This window comes from Xyrauchen texanus, chromosome 39, assembly GCF_025860055.1.
Source record: "Xyrauchen texanus isolate HMW12.3.18 chromosome 39, RBS_HiC_50CHRs, whole genome shotgun sequence".
NCBI lineage: Eukaryota > Metazoa > Chordata > Actinopteri > Cypriniformes > Catostomidae > Xyrauchen > Xyrauchen texanus.
This window is the reverse complement of record NC_068314.1, coordinates 12,613,600-12,633,522: the sequence shown is the minus strand read 5'-3', so window position 1 is coordinate 12,633,522 and position 19,923 is coordinate 12,613,600. Positions and strand designations below refer to the sequence as shown.

Genomic DNA, 19,923 nt, shown 5'->3' with positions numbered 1-19,923 from the left:
CCATGCTGAAGCAAAATGCACCCAAACAGGCAACAGAGGGGATTACACAGATGTGGTTCTTAACATTACTGGAGGTAGAAACTCTCAATCTCTAGTTTCAAGGTGTTGTTGGGGACGGTGAGTCCACGATTGAAAATTAAATCGACACAGATCCTTCTAATTCAGAAGAAGCATTTATTCTGGATCTCAGACCTGTTATTGACAAATAAGATAGATTACCCGATCCTGGATAGCAAAACATGGGATTTTGAAATCTAGATCATTCTGAAAACATTTTGAACAACTGGCCCCTGGAGCGAACATTTGCGCACTGAAAAAGCAAGCTTTTTTCGAGTGACTGTTAATTTTTTGGTTAAGAAATGCCCTGACCAATAGAATATGAGCTTTGGCCCATGTGTCAGAAGCTGCTGCAGTTACCAAAACAAGCACGACAATAGTGCTAAAGCACAGATGTTTTGAACATAGACATTAACCCCTTACACCCTGAACGCACTTTGACGGATTTCCGCTAAAATGGCAAAGAACATCAATTGCATGGTATACATTTTTTTTTTACATTTCAAGATTTAAGAAAATACATTTGGATCCAACTCAGAGAATCTTATGCTAAAACAATGCTGACAAAACACAATAGCACTTAAAAATAAATGTTATTGTTGTTGTTATTCAGTTTTACTGAATACCTTTTAGACAGTAAGAATGGATGGTCAAAAAAAATTATTAGGTGTTGTTCTACAACATGTCAACTATACCAGGATTTTTTTTTAGATAGGACAAAGCACACCAAACGTATAGAATATGGAACAATTGTTCACATGGTGGACTTTTATTTATCAAAGTGTCCAAATAACCTCTCCAAGCAATAATTAATGTGTTTTGTTAAACATTAAAATAGAATAACTGAAAACTATGAATGTAAAAATCTAAACAAACAAACAAACAAACAAACAAAACAAAACAAAAACCTGAACTAGTCCCATTTGACACATTTCAAGGCCTTCTTATTCCATCACTCCAAAATATTTTAATTGTGCGCAGTCTATGTATGTGCACTCTGGTTCTATTATTGACCCCCTCAAGTGACACATGACTTGTCCAAATATGGAATCTCCATAGACACTCTCTAGAGAACCAACGAGAGCGATCGGACATGTCTATGTCGAGAATAATCGTTTCAGTGAATCGCTCCTCGAGAATAGTGTTGCCATAGAAATCCATATTTGCGCTGGCCTCGGTAGCTTTCATGACACTCTTTGAGCAATTTCTCTGGATTTACAAAATGTATGATGTCGAGCGAGGGCTTGTTATATTCAGGATCGCTGGCTGTAAGTTGTGATAGTTGTTCATTTTCTATATGATGCTTATTTTTCATTTAAAGTGACCTATTATGTCCCTTTTTACAAGATGTAATAAAAGTCTCAGGTGTCCCCAGAATGTGTCTGTGAAGTTTCAGCTCAAAATACCCCACGGGTCAAATATTATACCATGTTGTAAATGCTTCTTTTTGGGTGGAATCAAAAACACACTGTTTTTGTATGTGTCTCTTTAAATGCAAATGAGCTGCTGCTTCCTGCCCCTGACATAACTCTGGTCTCCGTGAATACAATCAAAGACAATGGTAATTTTAGCTGCATTAGCCGTGGAATCAGCTAACAAGCCTATTCGGAAAGGCGATTTGCAAACTTTCACAAAATATAAAGTGTGATACATCTTCATGATATTAAGCTGGAACAAGAACAGTTGGTACTGATCAATGCTTGAGAATCAAAATTTTTTAAATCCTGCTTCATATTGACACTCATTCACAAAGCAGTCAGGTGTAAAAAGATTTTCACAAACATACACACATTTTTGTATGTTTTGGGGCACTTTTCCTTAAAAAAAAACTTGTCCACTGCGTCTTCAGTGGCTCTGATGCCGGGAGTTCATGAAGACTCTTATGTTCACTTTTACAGCCAACAACAGAACTTATGATGCTTACGAAGCTGAGACATTATTCTTCTCACTGCTCCAGCGTGGAAAAAATAGTGGACTGTGTGTAGATCACTCAGGGGAGGATTTATGATAATAGGGTGGAGTCCGTCACCTGTAGTGGTCGAGGCCTGGTCTAACGTGACGTCATGTTATAGCAGAAACGAAAACCATTCATTTAGACACACTGTTTTTGATTAATGGAAATATAAGAAAGAGGAGTGGGTGGACTTTTACCATTGTAGGGTGGTTGTGTACATACACAGTGGTTATGCCGACTCACACCCAGATAGCAAAAAATATCCGCACGGCTTCTTTTTGCCGCCGTCCCTAAGCTGTCGGCTATAGGTGCATCCCACTGGCGGGGACGAAACGTTTGCCGCCGAATTCGTCACTCCCATTTCTTGCGAGATGCCGCCCGCGAAAAGCTGGCGGGGCGCCCGCTTCATTTTCTCTGGTGGTTGCCTCGGGCTGATCGACCGCGGGCGGCTGGCGGCAAGCCGCTTTGAACTATAAGGATTTCTACTCTCAAAATCGACCAGCCATGTTGGCTATTATTATTTTTTGCTCCAAAGCCATTAGGGTTTATAACAGAGGCTTGACTCTTGATTCCATGATAAGGTAAGGTTTAGGAAATGATATTTAAATTACTTTGAAACTCTGAAGCGATTATACAGTAATATATGTAAACAGGGTTCGAATTATGATTTCATCTTTGTGGGGGTCTCTTAAAAAAAAAAAAGTAGCCTATAAGCAGGCGTGGTGTGTGTGATAACTAATTGCTTAACACTGCACTTGATTCTTTTGATTTCAATGTTTATTAATACAGGAGTAGAGAAACGAGTAGACTGTCCTCTGATGATGTTTTTTGTTTATTTGAAATAAACCCGAATTTTGCCAAAGTTGTACCTGATGTTGGTAGCAGTCTTTTTATTTTTGGTGGCATGGTTGCTGGTTCTGAACTTTACACTATTTCTAAAATATTCTAACTGATCCCCCAGCGTGAGTTATTCTAGGTGACCGTTATTTAGAACCTGTCACTTTAATGTTTCCATGGTGACGCATCATTGCTTGTCACGTTACACAGCGCAACCACAACACAGCGCTGAATGAATGATGATCTGCTTTTATGTCATTTTTCCTTTTTTATACAAAATATTCACAAATGTATTAGCTATAACATGAAACACTGATATTCCGATTGTCAAATATGTGCAAGTGGATGTGTTTTGTTGTTTAAACGCCTTTATAACGATCGCGTTAATTTAGTTGAGCTGTATGTGCGATGGGCGGCGCCATGTTATTTTACAACACGTCAATTCCTCAACTTCTCACGAAATACATGAAAGTAAGTGGCCGGTGAACTGGGAGAAGAATAGAGTAAAATGTAAAGCTACTTACACAATGTGTATCTGATATGAAAACGTGTCTTATTGTAACGTAACGTTAATGGAAAGGATTATTATTGCCGCTTCCCTAGACATCAGTGTGTATTTTACAAACTCAAAATATTTTTTTGCTAGTACTAATGTGTATTTAAATGTCTGAAACCTAAAATAAACATTATGTGGTTGAAAACACAGAACAGTTGATCTGTCTATGGTTGTGATACATGACAGCAGCACTGAGCCCGTCTGTCTCTGGCTCAGCGCCAGCCAAAGCGCGAAAGAATGTTTGAATTTAGCAGTTGATCACGTGATGCACTGACCGTTCTAATCACACCGGTGTTGATCGATCATACGTGCAAAAGGGTTAACATAAACATTGAAGGAATATATTGAAGGAAAAAATGCTTTATTTGTAATTTAAAATAATGGTGCTGATGATTTTTAGAGACCCCCACAGGTGTATGATTTTACTGCTTTCATGGGAGCTCATCCTCTCTCTATGGGAGCTCAGCTCCCACTGGCTCCCACGTAATTCGAACCATGTATGTAAAATATATTGAATTATTTTATGCACTTGAAAATTGTTTACATTTCTTTGATTGCTGCGCATTTGAGACATGCACCAATAAACCAAAAAGAATTCCTTTTGTAAAACTTACTTGGCAATAAATATCTTTATGATTCTGATTAGGTTTTAAAATAGATATTTAATTCATGGTATGAACAATTTAGCAGAATAAATTGACGAAGTTAGACTTTTCACGAATGGCTGACTATCATTGAACAGTGAATTTGCATTATTAATTTGCAACCATGGTGATATCTACCATAAACATGAAAATCCCTGATTTGACGTGAAGGATAAACTCAATGAAAAAGCGAAATTATCCTCTGGTTTCACAGTTGCACAGAAATTTCTTTTTTGTTTTTTTTTGTTTTTTGTTATTTTACTTTTTACAGGTTTTGCAATTATGACCTGTACAAATGTTTAAGAAAGTGTTAAAGTCCCTGTAAAGGCAATAAAAAAAAAATCTAAACGCATTATAAATGTTAAAAATGTATTGCTAAAACACATTACAAAGACTGTTGCCATATCTGTTTCTGGTTTACTTGCGCGTCGCCCAAAATGTCTATTTTTACTCGATGTCTCCAGAATCTTCCGAAAATACGCGTCAGCGATGTTCATCGCATTGTTGATGCCTGGTCCCCTGCTCCGACAAGCAAGAGGGACAAGGGCTTTAAACTCTACATGTCGAGTTATCTGCACAACTACAAGGGTAAGTATTTTAATCTAATGTGGTGTGCCGGCAGATAGCGGCTAAGCTAGTTCGCCACGTGTTAATTTTTTATGTAAGGTTAGTATAGAAGCTTGTTTTTTCTTAGTTTTAAAGCAGACTGTTTGTTACTTTTTGTGATAATTGTAATATAAATTATATTAACTTGCTCTCCTCTCAGTTTCTAATAAAGATCAGGGCACAGGTGAAGTCACTGTCAGGGCATTGTGCTACAGGTCCACGAGGAAAGCAGATAAACCTCACAGTTTGAGTGTATGGTGAAGCTAGAATTGATAAGACCGCAGTTATAGGCTTGTTACTTTAATAGCCCGATGTTCCTGGGGACTCGGCTAAGGTTATTCATGTTTAATGTAACTCAAATCAAATGAAAACAGTTATTGTAGGCAGGTAAGTTTCCCTAGCTGGTCCCCTCTGTGTAAAATGCGTTCTTATTCAAGTTTTCAACTCAGTCATTCGTTTAAGATGCAATCTTGTGTTATAAGTATTAGGCTATCATGATTATACAGTGAGCAAGCTATATAAATAAGTATTTAATATAATAAAAGTGTAGAGCAACAACCGAGGGTGTAAGGTAAAGGCTGAATATTGTAGATTTATTACAATATGTTGCATGTTTGAATTAAAATACCTGTGGATATGCCACTTCCCACTCATGAAAGTGTTATTCAAAGGAGCACACTCTACAAAGGCCTGACTGGAGATTTGCCTGATCTATCCGTCCTTCAGGTGAGTAGGGATACTAACAATATAACAATAGCAAATTTCACTGTACAGTATGATATATCAACCAAAATCTGTATACCAATATTTCATTATTTTCTTTTTCCTCCCCTTTTACAAACAAATATTCTGCTTCAAAGAAAAAAAATGAAATTGATGTTATCATAAGGGTTCTTCATTATGAACTTGTATGCCATGCATAACATACTGTGGATAGAAATTACAGGGAAAGTTACTGGTATGATAATTGTGGTTATATTATATTACTATTATATTTAGTGTATTGCTAATCAATATATTGTTACTTCCCAGGTGACAGCGGCTCACTTCAAGAGTAAGTGAAGCAAGTTGGGACAATGTTGAAGACATTTGCTCGCACTGGGCAATCAGGTACAGCTTGCAAACAACACCTGTGGTTGTTGGTTTAATTCCCACTGGGGCCACCTGTACATGTAGTAGACCTAGATATAAATGTCATAGTTTAGTAGTTGAAGGACCAGGACTGACTACTTTATTCTTTTATTCTGGGAACCCCTGTAGGTGCAGATCAAACCCTAATGCTGCGACGTCTTGGAGTTTGGCGATGTTGTGCGTAGCATGGACAACAAAATGCTGTGCTGCAACATTTCAGTGCCAATGTGTCTGTTGGAGAGTTATCCCTGCCAGGGGATCTGTTACTCCCCCCTAGACACCCAGGAAGATTTGGCAACAGTTTGAGGCAGGATAAAGAGCTCCAGCAACGATTTGTAAGTGTGCCGATTTCGTTTATAACGCCATAGGGTAATCTAAAAAGTAAAATTAATATCGTACACTGCATATTCTACAGTCTGAATCCACAGCCTGTCACATTTTAAATTTATGAGAAGCTGCAGAGGAATGTAATTTGTAACATGTTTTTTTGTATTTTCAGCTTCGGTTTTTGGCAATCAAATGTGGGAGGGACCTAAAGACAACCGTGTGACGAATGCTTCAGAGTATCTTCTCTAATCACCTTTCCATCAATACAACCTGGACTGGTGAAGGGGATAAAGCATGTTTTAGAGACATGTTCCTGAAGACCATTGTTCAAAGTAAGTTGGATATTTTTTTTATATTTAAGTAGATGTGTATGACCTTATGCCATTCAAATGGAATGACAGATCTTTATTTTCTACAGGAGCCATCCGGAAGAACCCGGCAACCCAGGATGCCACTGATGAGGCGATCCAGGTTAACGTTACGCGTTACCTGAAAGGAGCATCTGAACATGAAGGTGGAAAAAGGTGCTGCACAGCTGAGAGGGACCCACAGCCGACCCCTTAAAACTAGGCTGACTACTGACACCCCAGCATCACTGACAACTGGAACCCTTTCTTTATCCTGCAGTCAGTAACATCAAGACCCCTAAAAAAGCCTGCTAAAAGTGTCAGACTACACTCACCCAATCCACGCTGTTCACTGTGGAAATTGATCTTTTTTTTTTTTTTTTCTCTCGTGACCCTGCTTTGAGGGCAGCTCCTTGGATGAATATGGGATGGTTTGTCCTTTTATACAGGCACACGAGGAATCACTGAAGATATGCCAATTTGCACTGCCTCATTCTGGAGGTCGGGGAAAACCGGTGATTCTTAGCCCACTACATCACGCTGTCCCCAACCTCTCCAGACATTCTGATTGGCTGTGTTCTCTACAGCCAGATTTTCTGCTGTTAATTATATTTATTCCCACTTGTTGTCATGTGTAAGTTGAATGTCAAAATGTATATTATACCTGTTATCCTGCACATTCCTTGATACCAAAGATCTCAATTATTTCATATACAATTTGCTGCTTATTTCATTGTTACAGTGCTTAACTATTCTATTTTTAAATATAGCTTGTAAATCCTAGATTATACATCTAATACTTGATATTTGCACATTATCTGGTATCAAATATTCTACTTACCGTGACTTTAGTATTGGCTTATTTCATTCCGTCAGTGCTTAACGATTCTATTATAGTTTGTAAATCCTATTTCATACCTCTGATACTTGATATTGCACATTAACTAGTACCAAAAATTCTACTTTCATTCCATCACAGTGCTTAACTGTTATTCTATTGTTACATATAGCTTGTAAATCCTTGTGCCACAGGTCAGCATTGCAGTTATAATGGTATATTCTACTCCAGAGCTTTACTCTAAATTATTACCACTTAACCTATTGTTAGAAATGACTTGTAAATATGATGTTATACCTCAATTTATTTGGTATCCTGCACTTTATTTGGTACCAAATATCCTCATTGCTTATGTTTACTGGTAATTCTTTTCATCCCAGAGCTGACCTCTTTATATTATTAACAATTATTGTAAGTGTTACAATAGTGTTTTAAAATTATTATTTTTTTTTTTTACCAAAATTTAATTGGAAACCTGCATGTTCTTTTGTGTGTGTGTGTGTGTGTGTGTGTGTGTGTGTGTGTGTGTGTGTGTGTGTATATAATGTTTGTATTTTTCTGTTATTTATATTTCAGTGATCTGACATCTTGTTTCGATGACAGTTACTGTACTTTGAAATGTGGAATTAAAACGCCAAATGGAAATTTGTCTGGTTTGATCAATCATTATTCTTGATAAACTGCATGCTATAAATATATATATATAAAAAAAAAAATATATATATATATATATATATATATATATATATATATATATATATATATATATTTTATATTTTTAAAAGCGGCTGCCGCCGGCGGTGCGCCGTCAAACGTGTTTGCGATATCGCCATTCTGCCGCTTCTACTGCCGCCGGAGCACCGCCAGCGGCCCGCCGACTTATTGCTATCTGGGCATGTATGTACAAACACCATGTAAAAGTGAATTTTGCATAATAGGTCCCCTTTAAGTAATAAACCAATATGTGACGTAAAGGCTGTTAATCTTATTTTTTTTATAAATACATTTGGGGTTTGGTCTATGAATAAAACAAACCTTTCCAAAGATATATAACACATGGCAGTGTGATCTTTTTTTAAAATCTTTTTTAAACACTAATTTATCAGCAAATTTAAAAGCAGTCTTTTAGAATTGGTCAGATCAGGCATATTCATTGTAAAGTTACACCTCTAAGCTCTAAAACGACACCTAATTTTTGCAAATCAAGCAAGCGTTTGTTGAGTAATACCATATATTTATATATTTATTAAAAACATTTTGGTGCGTGTGTGTGTGTGTGTGTGTGTGTGTGTGATCAGCGCCCCCTAGAGGGCCGATGGGCGATACCACTTTTCTTCTCGATCCGATACCAAGTACTTTTAAGCTAATATCGACGATATCGATACCAATACCAATACTTCTAATAAATGTAATTTTAACAAATTCTTTGGATAAAATGTGTAACTTTTTTATTACTTTTTTTTTATATATTTATGGGGCTAAATAGAAAATTGGTTTACACTTTAAAAATGAGTTAGTATTAAGCCACATATAAAACCTCAAAATTAACCACAGGTATTATTATATGGTTACTATTACAAAAAGCAAGTTACCATATGGACACTACAGTAACGCAGTAGTAAAACCATAGTTAATTTCATCAAAACCTTGGTTACTAAAAAAAAAAACATAGTTACTAGAGTTGTGGTATTAGTCATGAATAATACAATATTGCTACAGTAAATCCATGGTAAGTTTTCATATGTGTATCATTTAATAACAAGGATTAAAGATCATTTTCAATGTTTAACAACTCTGAATTTAAATAAGGTCACACAAGCCCATTATAATACATCACATCTAGGTTTGTTATTACTTGGTGTGAATAACTCCAGATGCTGTTTTTCTGTCATTATCTCAGGAAGCACTGCTCCCTCTCTGAACGAGTGCTATGACTGAAAGGGTGAGTGCTGTCTGACTGCTGGTGTATTTGAGCATTTCTGCAAGTCAAGAAGAGCGGAAGAAAAAATAGTTCCGGTGCCATGCAACAATTCACTCATATAATTATTATTTTCCACTTCGAAGCTTATGAGATGCATTCATATTCATGTTATCTAAATAATATCACTTGTTAAAAAAAAACTTCAGAATTAATATTTTTATGTGAAAATCTCTATTCTTGATACTACATCAGTATCGGAAGTATCGATACATTAGGATCGATCCACCCATCCCTACCCGCTACAGGGTTGCTCCTGGTCCAAGGTTGTGGAATGGTCTACCAGTTGATATTGGATCCTCCACTACATAGTTGACTTTTAAAGCTCATTTAAATACCTAGTTGTTGTCTCTGCTTTCAACACTTGATAGATGCTGTGTGTTGTAATTTTATGGTTGTCACCTATGTTTATTTTTATGGTTTCTTTACTTGAAGGTAAATGTGTGAAGTGATGTAATGGTTGTCTTCTATCTTTTATGCTTACTGTTTTTATTCTTTATTCTTATGTTCAGAACTTTGGTCTACATTGTAATTTTAAAGGGCTTTATAAATAAATGAGATTTGAGACAAGTATACAATCAGTATGTCATGAACTCCCCTGTGTTTTCTCCTCACCTTCAGTTCAGTTTCAGTTTCAGTGACTGTTTAGTTTTCCCCTTGTTCATGGATTACATTTCCCAGTATGGACCTTTTTTATTACACTCGCCTGCCCTCCATCTTCCACAGCTGTTCCCTGTTCCCTCATTATTCATCTGTGTGTATATATACAGTACCCTTTTGTTTCCTTCACTCATGGTCGGTTCTTGTTTGTTTGTTAACGTGTTAATTTGTGATTGTTACTTACATATTTAGCCAAACAAACTGCTGTTGCGTTTTTGATATCCCTTTTGCTCAGTGCTTTATTTTCATCATTGTTTCTTCTTCATCTTCTTCTGAGTAGCATAATAAGTAATTCTGCATTTGGATCCACAATCTCTTCTCTCGTCTTTCCCAATAGTGTGACAGAAGAACCGACCACATTATGGATCCAGCAGGACTGATTGAGAGATTATCCCAAGGGTCCACTTCTGCAGCTGAGTATTGCCTTAAATTCTGTAGTCTGGCCACCCAATTGAACTAGTGTGAGAGATCCCTCAGAACTATGTTGTGATTGGGACTCAATGGCCGGGTAAGGAAACTAGTCCCTTTGGACTGTGATTGTCTGACTCTTCAGGATTTTATCTTAGAAATTGTAAAGACAGACCTTCTGCTCTCAGCTCTGGTGGTTCCGGAGACCCCTTGACCCTTTCGGCCATGGAGGCCAATCCCCTGCCGCAGGCTTCCACGGCGCCTTCCTCCAGGCCTTCCACGGCGCCTCCCTCCAGGCCTTCCAGGAAGAGAAGGGGTTGTACTCCCCAGGCACTGCCCGTGCTCATGACCATGGAGGTCATTCCCCTATCACTGCCAGTGTCCACAACCACTGAGGTCGTTCCCCTGTCACTGTCAGTACTCACAGCCACAAAAGCTGTTCCCCCATCAATGCCAGTGGCCATGACCACAGAGGCCGTTTCCCTGTCACTGCCAGCCCTCCTGGCCATAGAGGCCATTTCCCAGTCGCTGCCAGCGCTTCTGACCATGGTGACTCTGCCCACAGAGTCTTCCATGACTCCGCCCACTCCTCCAGAGACGACTCCTCCAGCAGTCACATCCGGTCCTTTCGAGACTCCTCCTCCAGCGGCTCCACCTGCTTCTCCTGAGACTCCAAGGACTCCTCCCACTCCATTTGAGACTAAAATCCCTGATCCTCCAGCGGCTCTGCCTCCGGATCCTCCTCCTGGAACTCAATTCCCTGCTCTTCCTGCGGCTCTGCCCGCTCCACCTCCAGCAGTTCCTCCTGAGTCTCAATCCCTATTTTCCAGCGGTTCTGCCTGCTCAGCCTCAAGATCCTCCTCCTGGAAATCGATTCCCTGCTCCTCCTGTGGCTCTACCAGCTCCACCTTCAGCTCTGCCTACTGAGACTCAACTCCCCAAACCAACTGTGGCTCTGCCCCTGTCCATACCTTGTGGCTGCCTCCCAGGCCTCCTGACCCTGTCCCTACTTTGTGGCCGCCTCCCTTCCTTCTCATCCATCTTTGGATTTCTGTCACAAACAGCCTTGTGTTTTTTCCCTCATCTTCAGTTCAGTTTCAGTGACCGTTTAATTTTCCCCTTGTTCATGGACTATATTTCCCAGTATTCACCTTTTGGATTACACTCACCTGCCCTCCATTTTACACAGCTGTTCCCTCATTATTTGTGTGTGCGTGCGCACGTCCGTTAGCGTGACACGGTATTGTTTCAACTGACAATATTTGTTTTAACTGTCATTATATATGTGTGCACTATACAGTGATTTTAAACAAATGTACTTAACACAAGCACATACAGTTTTCGTAACAGTGGCATGTAATCAGAATTGTTCCATTTGCTAACATGTTTCAACCATTAATATTATTTTTACACTCAATTCTTTCCAATCACCCCTCAGACTGCTATGTACATGATGATACTGCCAGTCAACTTGTCCAGCAGGAGAACTGAAACAGTTTTTGTTTTCTTTCTCGTTGAGTAAATCAACAACAAACTCATTGCTGCTGCAGCTTGTAGAGAAATGTGTTTTCTTTTCTCTATCTGCTCGCTAGAGAACTAATTTTCTTATCTTGCTTTTGCAAACTTGTCCAATAGTTCTTCTCATCCATGATGGGGGAAGTGCAGCACCAGAAAGGTGCTTTATGCCACTTACCATACCGGGGTAAAATCGCTTGTCGAATAGCACCACCTATTGTAAAGGTGTGAATGTGCTAACGGCGAACATCTCATTACTTTCTATGTGGAAGGGCTATTCCCCTGCGATTTAATTGCGTGATGCTTCGAATATGATAAGCAAACAAACAAAACTGCTATGCTCCCATTATCAGGTGTTCGATGGTCAATGGAGATGTCTCCTAGCAATCAAATTGATTAACAATACTGCAATTCGAATATCTATATAAAAGACAGTAATATTTACTGTATTTTGAGTTCCCATCTCTGCAAACATTTGCTAAACAGGTTTTATGATTAAGATTCAACTTTATTGTCATTGTGCAGAGTACAGTTACAGGGCCAATGAAATGCAGTTGTTTTCGCATATCCCAACTAAGCTGGGGTCAGAGCGCAGGGTCAGCCATGAAACAGCAGATAGGGTCAAGGGCCTTGCTCAAGGGCCCAACAGTGGTATCTTGGCGGTGCTGGGGCTTGAACCCCCAACCTTTCGGTCAGTAACCCAGAGCCTTAACCGCTGTGCCACCACTGGCCCCAGCTGTTCATGTAATATCATGTAATATCTAGGACCTTTGATTCATTGGTGGAAATAATTTGATAAAAGTAATTGTTTATTATTAACTTTGTGCCAAGATGTTTGCGAAACGTCATGCTGCCACATCTCTTCGAAAATTGAGTTGAACATTTACACACGAGTTTCCAAGTCATTCCATTGCACTTTTCCTAGTAGGAAGTAAAAAATTCCAGCTTTCCAAGTTGAATGGTACACAGCATAATAGTACAGGTATCTACCATAGACTCCCTTTGAAGCACGGCTTCAATGAGGAACTATTGCTGTGTGTCCACCGAAAAAAGTGTATTGCATTACGAACAAACAGTGCTATGGTAATGTGTGATATTTTACACTTATTCACTAAAAAGTTATTAATGCACAAAGACAAATTTGTAACTTATATAGATTATTTGCACATAAATCAAACTTGTCATTTCTGCATTTCTTATCATTTTAGGGGAAACAGTGCTTCCAGTGTAGTTTTAAAGCAATTGCCACTGATTTGTGTGTGTGTGTGTGTGCGTGTGTGTGTGTGTGTTTGTGTGTGTTTGTTTGTGTCTGCGTGCACGCGCGTGTAAATTACCACAGTGTGACTCGTCGTCTCCATTCTCACAGTCGTTCTCCTTGTCGCAGGTCCAGCTCATGGGAATACAGCGCCCGTTGGGACAAGCAAAAAAGTTGGACGGACACTTTCTCTTCTTCTTTTCTGGGCAACAAAAACAAACAACCGATGTAAGATACTGTCTTTGTGATTTGGTATTTCCTCATGTTAGACATACAAGAGACTGTACCAACACTCACTCTTGATTAGAACATATTCTAGTGTTAGCTTGTTGCTTAGCTTATAAACCAATACTTTAATAGACACAGAAATCCACAGCAAACACAAATATTGTATATTTTTAATTAGATGGAATTTGTATCACTACATTTCACAACCAAATGGTATTAAGTTCAATTTCAAATTAAATTTACCTGTAGTTATATTTAAAATTCCCCTCGCCTCATCAGCCATCTTGGATGAAAAATTGTATTGAGCTACAGTGAGCTACCATACTAACAAACTACAATTGGCTACTATTGCTGCAGTATATACTGTAGTATCTGTGCAATTTATAAAAATTTGTACATGACATCCTACTTGTTCCAAAATGTACAGCTCACTCGGTTTTTGGAACAGAGCTAATGTATGCACTTGTGTTTACCTGGGCAGTTTCTTTCATCTGAAAAGTCTCCGCAATCATTTGCCCCATCACACAACCACGAGGGTGAGTAACAGAGTGAGGTGAACTCACAGCGCTGATAGGTGACACCCTTTACACCCAGACGGAAATAACTGGAACAATCAGCAGCCGCTGAACAACAACACAAACACTTGAGAAATCAAAGAACAAATTCTGCAATAAAATATTATATTATATATATTATATTATATAATATATCTATATTATAATGCCTTCATTTTCAGAGAGGGAACAGATATTGATGACAAATCCTATCAAATCTTTTTTTTTTTTTATTATGGATCCAAGTTAATTCAACAATACTAGTTATTTTCAACCTAATGTCTGTGTACTGCTTCTGTGTCATGTCGCTGATTTTCACAGAAAATAATTTTCAGTTTGTCCCTCAGTATGCACAGTACGCAGTAAACAAATGAGAAATGTGTTACAATATGCACTTAATAGACACTTAATAGGAAGTCTATGGGGCATGTTTACTGGAGTGTAAAAAAAAAGCAGAAATAAGAAGCTTATTTACTTGCTCCATTTTGGAACTGGAACTGAAAAAAAAATAAAATAAATACATATATATATATATATATATATATATATATATATATATATATATATATATATATATATATATATATATATATATATATATATATATATTAGGGCTGTCGATTTAACACGTTAATTCAGTGCGATTCATTTTACCAAAAATAATGCGTTAAAAAAATTAACGCAATTAATCAGAATGCCCCCAGACAGTAATAAGGAAGATTCCTGAGAAATGCAAGCTTGTAGTACCACCTGTTTACTCCAGAGGGCAGTAAGTGAAATTTCAGCTGTATGAGCAACACGCAGTTTATACAGTGAAGAAAACAACCCACAGCACAGACATGCGTTACGTTCTTGCGTTCAAAACACTTGAAGGAGCGCAAATGCGAACTAAGGGATCTCAAGATGTATTTAAAGATTAAGTATTAAACTATATTTAACTTGACACAGTGACCTAAATATTTTATTTTTATGATGCAACGCACCCGAGACACAAAACAAGCATGTTTGACGCATGTGTACATTGACAGGTCCTTAAACAAGCCCTCATAATATATCTCCAACTGATTGACAAATTCACTTGTGAAATGGATTGTATATAATTTTAAAATATTTAAAGATAACTATGTATAATTATTTCATCATTATATATTTAATTATTGTTATATGAGGGGCAAATACACTCACCTAAAGGATTATTAGGAACACCTGTTCAATTTCTCATTAATGCAATTATCTAATCAACCAATCACATGGCAGTTGCTTCAATGCATTTAGGGGTGTGGTCCTGGTCAAGACAATCTCCTGAACTCCAAACTGAATGTCAGAATGGGAAAGAAAGGTGATTAAAGCAATTTTGAGCGTGGCATGGTTGTTGGTGCCAGACGGGCCGGTCTGAGTATTTCACAATCTGCTCAGTTACTGGGATTTTCACACACAACCATTTCTAGGGTTTACAAAGAATGGTGTGAAAAGGAAAAACATCCAGTATCGCGGCAGTCCTGTGGGCTGAAAATGCCTTATTGATGCTAGAGGTCAGAGGAGAATGGGCCGACTGATTCAAGCTGATAGAAGAGCAACTTTGCCTGAAATAACCACTCGTTACAACCGAGGTATGCAGCAAAGCATTTGTGAAGCCACAACACGCACAACCTTGAGGCGGATGGGCTACAACAGCAGAAGACCCCACCGGTACCACTCATCTCCACTACAAATAGGAAAAAGAGGCTACAATTTGCAAGAGCTCACCAAAATTGGACAGTTGAAGACTGGAAAAATGTTGCCTGGTCTGATGAGTCTCGATTTCTGTTGAGACATTCAGATGGTAGAGTCAGAATTTGGCGTAAACAGAATGAGAACATGGATCCATCATGCCTTGTTACCACTGTGCAGGCTGGTGGTGGTGATGTAATGGTGTGGGGGATGTTTTCTTGGCACACTTTAGGCCCCTTAGTGCCAATTGGGCATCGTTTAAATGCCACGGCCTACCTGAGCATTGTTTCTGACCATGTCCATCCCTTTATGGCCACCATGTACCCATCCTCTGATGGCTACTTCCAGCAGGATAATGCACCATGTCACAAAGCTCGAATCATTTCAAATTGGTTTCTTGAACATGACAATGAGTTCACTGTACTAAAATGGCCCCCACAGTCACCAGATCTCAACCCAATAGAGCATCTTTGGGATGTGGTGGAACGGGAGCTTCTTGCCCTGGATGTGCATCCCACAAAACTCCATCAACTGCAAGATGCTATCCTATCAATATGGGCCAACATTTCTAAAGAATGCTTTCAGCACCTTGTTGAATCAATGCCACGTAGAATTAAGGCAGTTCTGAAGGCAAAAGGGGGTCAAACACAGTATTAGTATGGTGTTCCTAATAATCCTTTAGGTGAGTGTATTTGTATATGCGATTAATCGTGATAAATTAAACGGGACACCATGTAATTAATTCAATAAATAATTTTTATCGATTGAAAGCCCTAATATATATATACCGTAATTTCCGGACTATAAGCCGCAACTTTTTCCCACGCTTTGAACCTCGCGGCTTATACAATGCTGTGACATGCTCTGTGACGTGCTCAGTTTTTTGGCGGCGTGAAGCTTTCATTAGACCAATGAAATTGCCGAACGGGTTAAGGTCAAAACAACTTTTTTTGTTTACTGTTTAGATTAAATCGAGCGCGCTCAAACTTCCCATCATTATGATTACGGTAGTAATTTTGTCACCCTCACCATGGCAAAGACATGGAGAAACGCATATGACGCTGCTTTCAAGTTGAAGGCGATTGATCTGGCTGTTGGAAAAGGAAATAGAGCTGCTGCACGGGAGCTTGGTCTTAATGAGTCGATGATAAGACGTTGGAAACAGCAGCGTGAGGAATTGACTCAGTGCAAAAAGACAACTAAATCTGAGGCTATTCAACTCCGACACCGAAGGAGATGACTTCAGTGGTTTCAGTGCACAGGACGAGGAAGACAGTGACCAATGACTTTCTTGGTAGGCTACTGTTTACTGCAAATGTTTTATTACAAGCCGTGTGTGGCAGCGGGGGCGTGGTCAAGCGCCCGTCTGGGAGAGAAAAGCTGTAAGGGCGCTTACATCTGCGCTAAATTATGTCTAAAACCGGTGTCTAATCTCAAGTGCCCACGTTGTGTCGGAGAAGCGACACTAGGGGTCTCTCTTGAGCGCCGATATTCACCTCTGACCTATTGAAAAGGGCCAATGAGAGTTGGCAGTCAGTATTTGCATACCCCGCCCCCGCATACGGGTATTTAAGCGGGGCAAATACGGAAGTTTAGTCAGAAAATTTCTTCGGAGCCGATGGGCTGTCTGCAGTTTGCTGCGAGTTACACACCACATTAAAACGTTCCTGTTTCCTCTGACGATCTGCATGCTGTTGGATCTTGACGGCGCACAACAGCGGCTTTCTCCTTTACATTGCACGGCGTGCATTGTTGCCCCTGAGCGCTCGACAGCGCAGACACACACACACACTGTGTATTAAAAGAGTAAATTCCTATTAAAAGAGTAATTTCTCTAAAAGAGCAAAACACAGCGGCGTTGAACGTTCTTTTCAGAACGCGTCTTTTTCAAGATGCCCTTCCGCCCCTGTGTTGTTCCTGGATGCGGTAGAGTGCTCTCCGCTACAGACGGCCACAGGCGCTGTCTCGTGTGTTTGGGCCGCGATCACACCGAGACGGCTTTTGTGGATGGTTCATGTTCTCACTGCGAGAACATGACCATGACCACATTGCGGTCGCGGCTTGCTTTCAACAGAAAGCAAGCCACCCCAGCTGCACCCCGCATTGCTCCTTCTTCCCACTGGATTGAGGACGATGCGGTTGGCGTTGGGTGCGATTTGGGGGCTGCAGCAGGTGCGGTTTCGCCGGGTAGCCCCCTGCGAACCTCCCGTACCCCGACACGCTCGCTGGTCCCCGTCCACGCTCGCGGCGATAGCGGCTCGCCTTACGGCCCGGCTGTCTATCCTCCCGAGCCCGTAGCAGATGAGCTTGCCGCTGCGGAGAGTGTGATGTCTGATGCCGAGGACTCCCCTGGACTGCCGCCTTTGGGCCAGCAGGCCCAGGCTGAGGCCGACGCTCAGATGTCTGACATGCTTTCCCGGGCCGCCGTAAGCGTGGGGTTGGATTGGAACCGTCCATCCTCCCCACAGCCTTTACGGTTGGATGACTGGTTCCTGGGGGCATCGCACCGTTCGCGGCCTCGCATCCCCCCGGTCCCGTTTTTCCCGGAGGTGCATGACGAGCTGACGTCTACGTGGAGAGCCCCGCTCTCCGCCCGTCTAGGTGCCACCCGCTCCACACTCACCACCCTCGATGGCGGAGAGCGCCATGGATACGGGGCAATTCCCCAGGTCGATAGGGCAGTTGCGTACCATCTATGCCCCGGTAGCCCTACCTCCTGGCATGGCCGCCCCGTACTCCCATCCAAGCCCTGTAGGACAACATCCTCGCTCAATGCGAAGGCCTACAGTGCGGCTGGACGCGCTGCCTCCGTCCTGCAGGCGATGGCCCTCCTGCAAGTCCACCAGGCCAAAGCACTCAGAAACATGCACGGGGTGGACCTGATCCTGATGTGCTGCAGGAACTGCGCTCAGCGACCGACCTCGCCCTGAGAGCGACGAAGGCCACAGCGCAGGCACTCGGACAGGCGATGGCCACCCTAGTGGTCCAGGAACGCCATCTTTGTCTCAGTCTGGTCGAGATGCGTGAGGCCGACAAGAACCGCCTCCTGGACGCACCTGTCTCTCAGACTGGCCTTTTCGGCGACACCGTCGAGGACTTCGCCCAACAGTTCTCCGCGGTGAAGAAGCAGACGGAGGCCATCTCTCAAGCATCATGCCCCGCCGCGAGACCTGCCGCTCACGGGCCCTGCCCCGTCTGCCCGCCGAGGGCGTCCCCTGCGAAGAAACCAGCTCCTGCTCCGCCTCAACCCGGGCCCAGCTCTCAGCCCCAGCGTCGAAGCACCCCGCAGGCGGCGCACGCCCCCTGTCTCACGAACCCCCTCTAGGACCCGGAAGGCTCCCAAGCATTCCCGAGACAGCCGACCCAAAGCCGAAAACGTTAGCTCCGGAGGTGGTAAGACAGCTCCGTCCCCCGGTGGAGGGCCGGGAGGAGAATCCTTTGTTTTTTCATTTGCCACACCCCCTGACAGGGGCTGTGGTACCCACATTCTCAATAAGAGCTATTTCCTTTGCCTCTGAGTCACCTGGCCCGCAAATGCCGTTCTCACGGCAATCTGCTTTCAGATTACGACAGCCCCGGTACACCGGACGCGGCGATCCCGCCTTCCGCCTGCCCACGACTGTCCCCCGGCCGGCTGGTTCAGATGAGTCCAGAGGACACCAGCATCAGACCTCCTCCTCAGTCACGAACCCGCCCCCTGCCGGGTGCGCGGAGCAAGGTAAGTGCTTTGAGTCTATACTCAGCACCTCAGTCTCAGGCCGCGACGAAGCCGCCCGACGCTGCATTACCTGTTCCGCCCCGCTGCGAGGCCTCGCCGGGTACGTCCAAAATACTCGTCCCTTTGGTGCCCCTAGCGCAGAGCTGGGAAGCGTGGCTTTCGCTTCCCAACGCATCACACTGGCTGCACCGGACCATTCGACTCGGTTACGCAATTCAGTTTGCCCGGCTCCCGCCCCCCTTCAGGGGCGTCCGCTTTTCCGCAGTACACGGAAATCACGACCCTCTTAGCCAAGGGCGTGGTAGAGCCCGTCCCTCCAACCGAAATGAGGAAGGGTTTCTACAGCCCTTACTTCATTGTACCCAAGAAAGGCGGCGGCTTACGACCAATCCTGGACCTGCGAGTTTTCGATCGGGCCTTGTTAAAACTCCTGTTCAAAATGCTCACGCAGAGAAATATTCTGGCTGGCATTCAGCATCTAGATTGGTTCGCAGCGGTAGACCTGAAGGACGCGTACTTCCACGTCTCAATTCTGCCACGACACCGACCCTTCTTACGGTTCGCGTTCGACGGCCAGGCGTTTCAGTACAAAGTCCTGCC

The 19,923-nt window shown here is 41.8% G+C and overlaps 1 protein-coding gene across 3 annotated transcripts in view; it reads right to left on the bottom strand.

Moving 5' to 3' along the window:
• lrp1aa (low density lipoprotein receptor-related protein 1Aa) overlaps positions 1-19,923 on the bottom strand; it is a 296,995-nt gene that overhangs the window by 73,051 nt on the left and 204,021 nt on the right. For all 3 annotated transcript variants that reach the window (XM_052110997.1, XM_052110998.1, XM_052110999.1), the window contains 2 exons: positions 13,815-13,964; positions 13,193-13,315 (listed from right to left, as the gene is read on the bottom strand). In XM_052110997.1, coding sequence (XP_051966957.1) covers positions 13,193-13,315; positions 13,815-13,964 — 273 coding nt within the window. The remainder of the gene's footprint in view (positions 1-13,192; positions 13,316-13,814; positions 13,965-19,923) is intronic.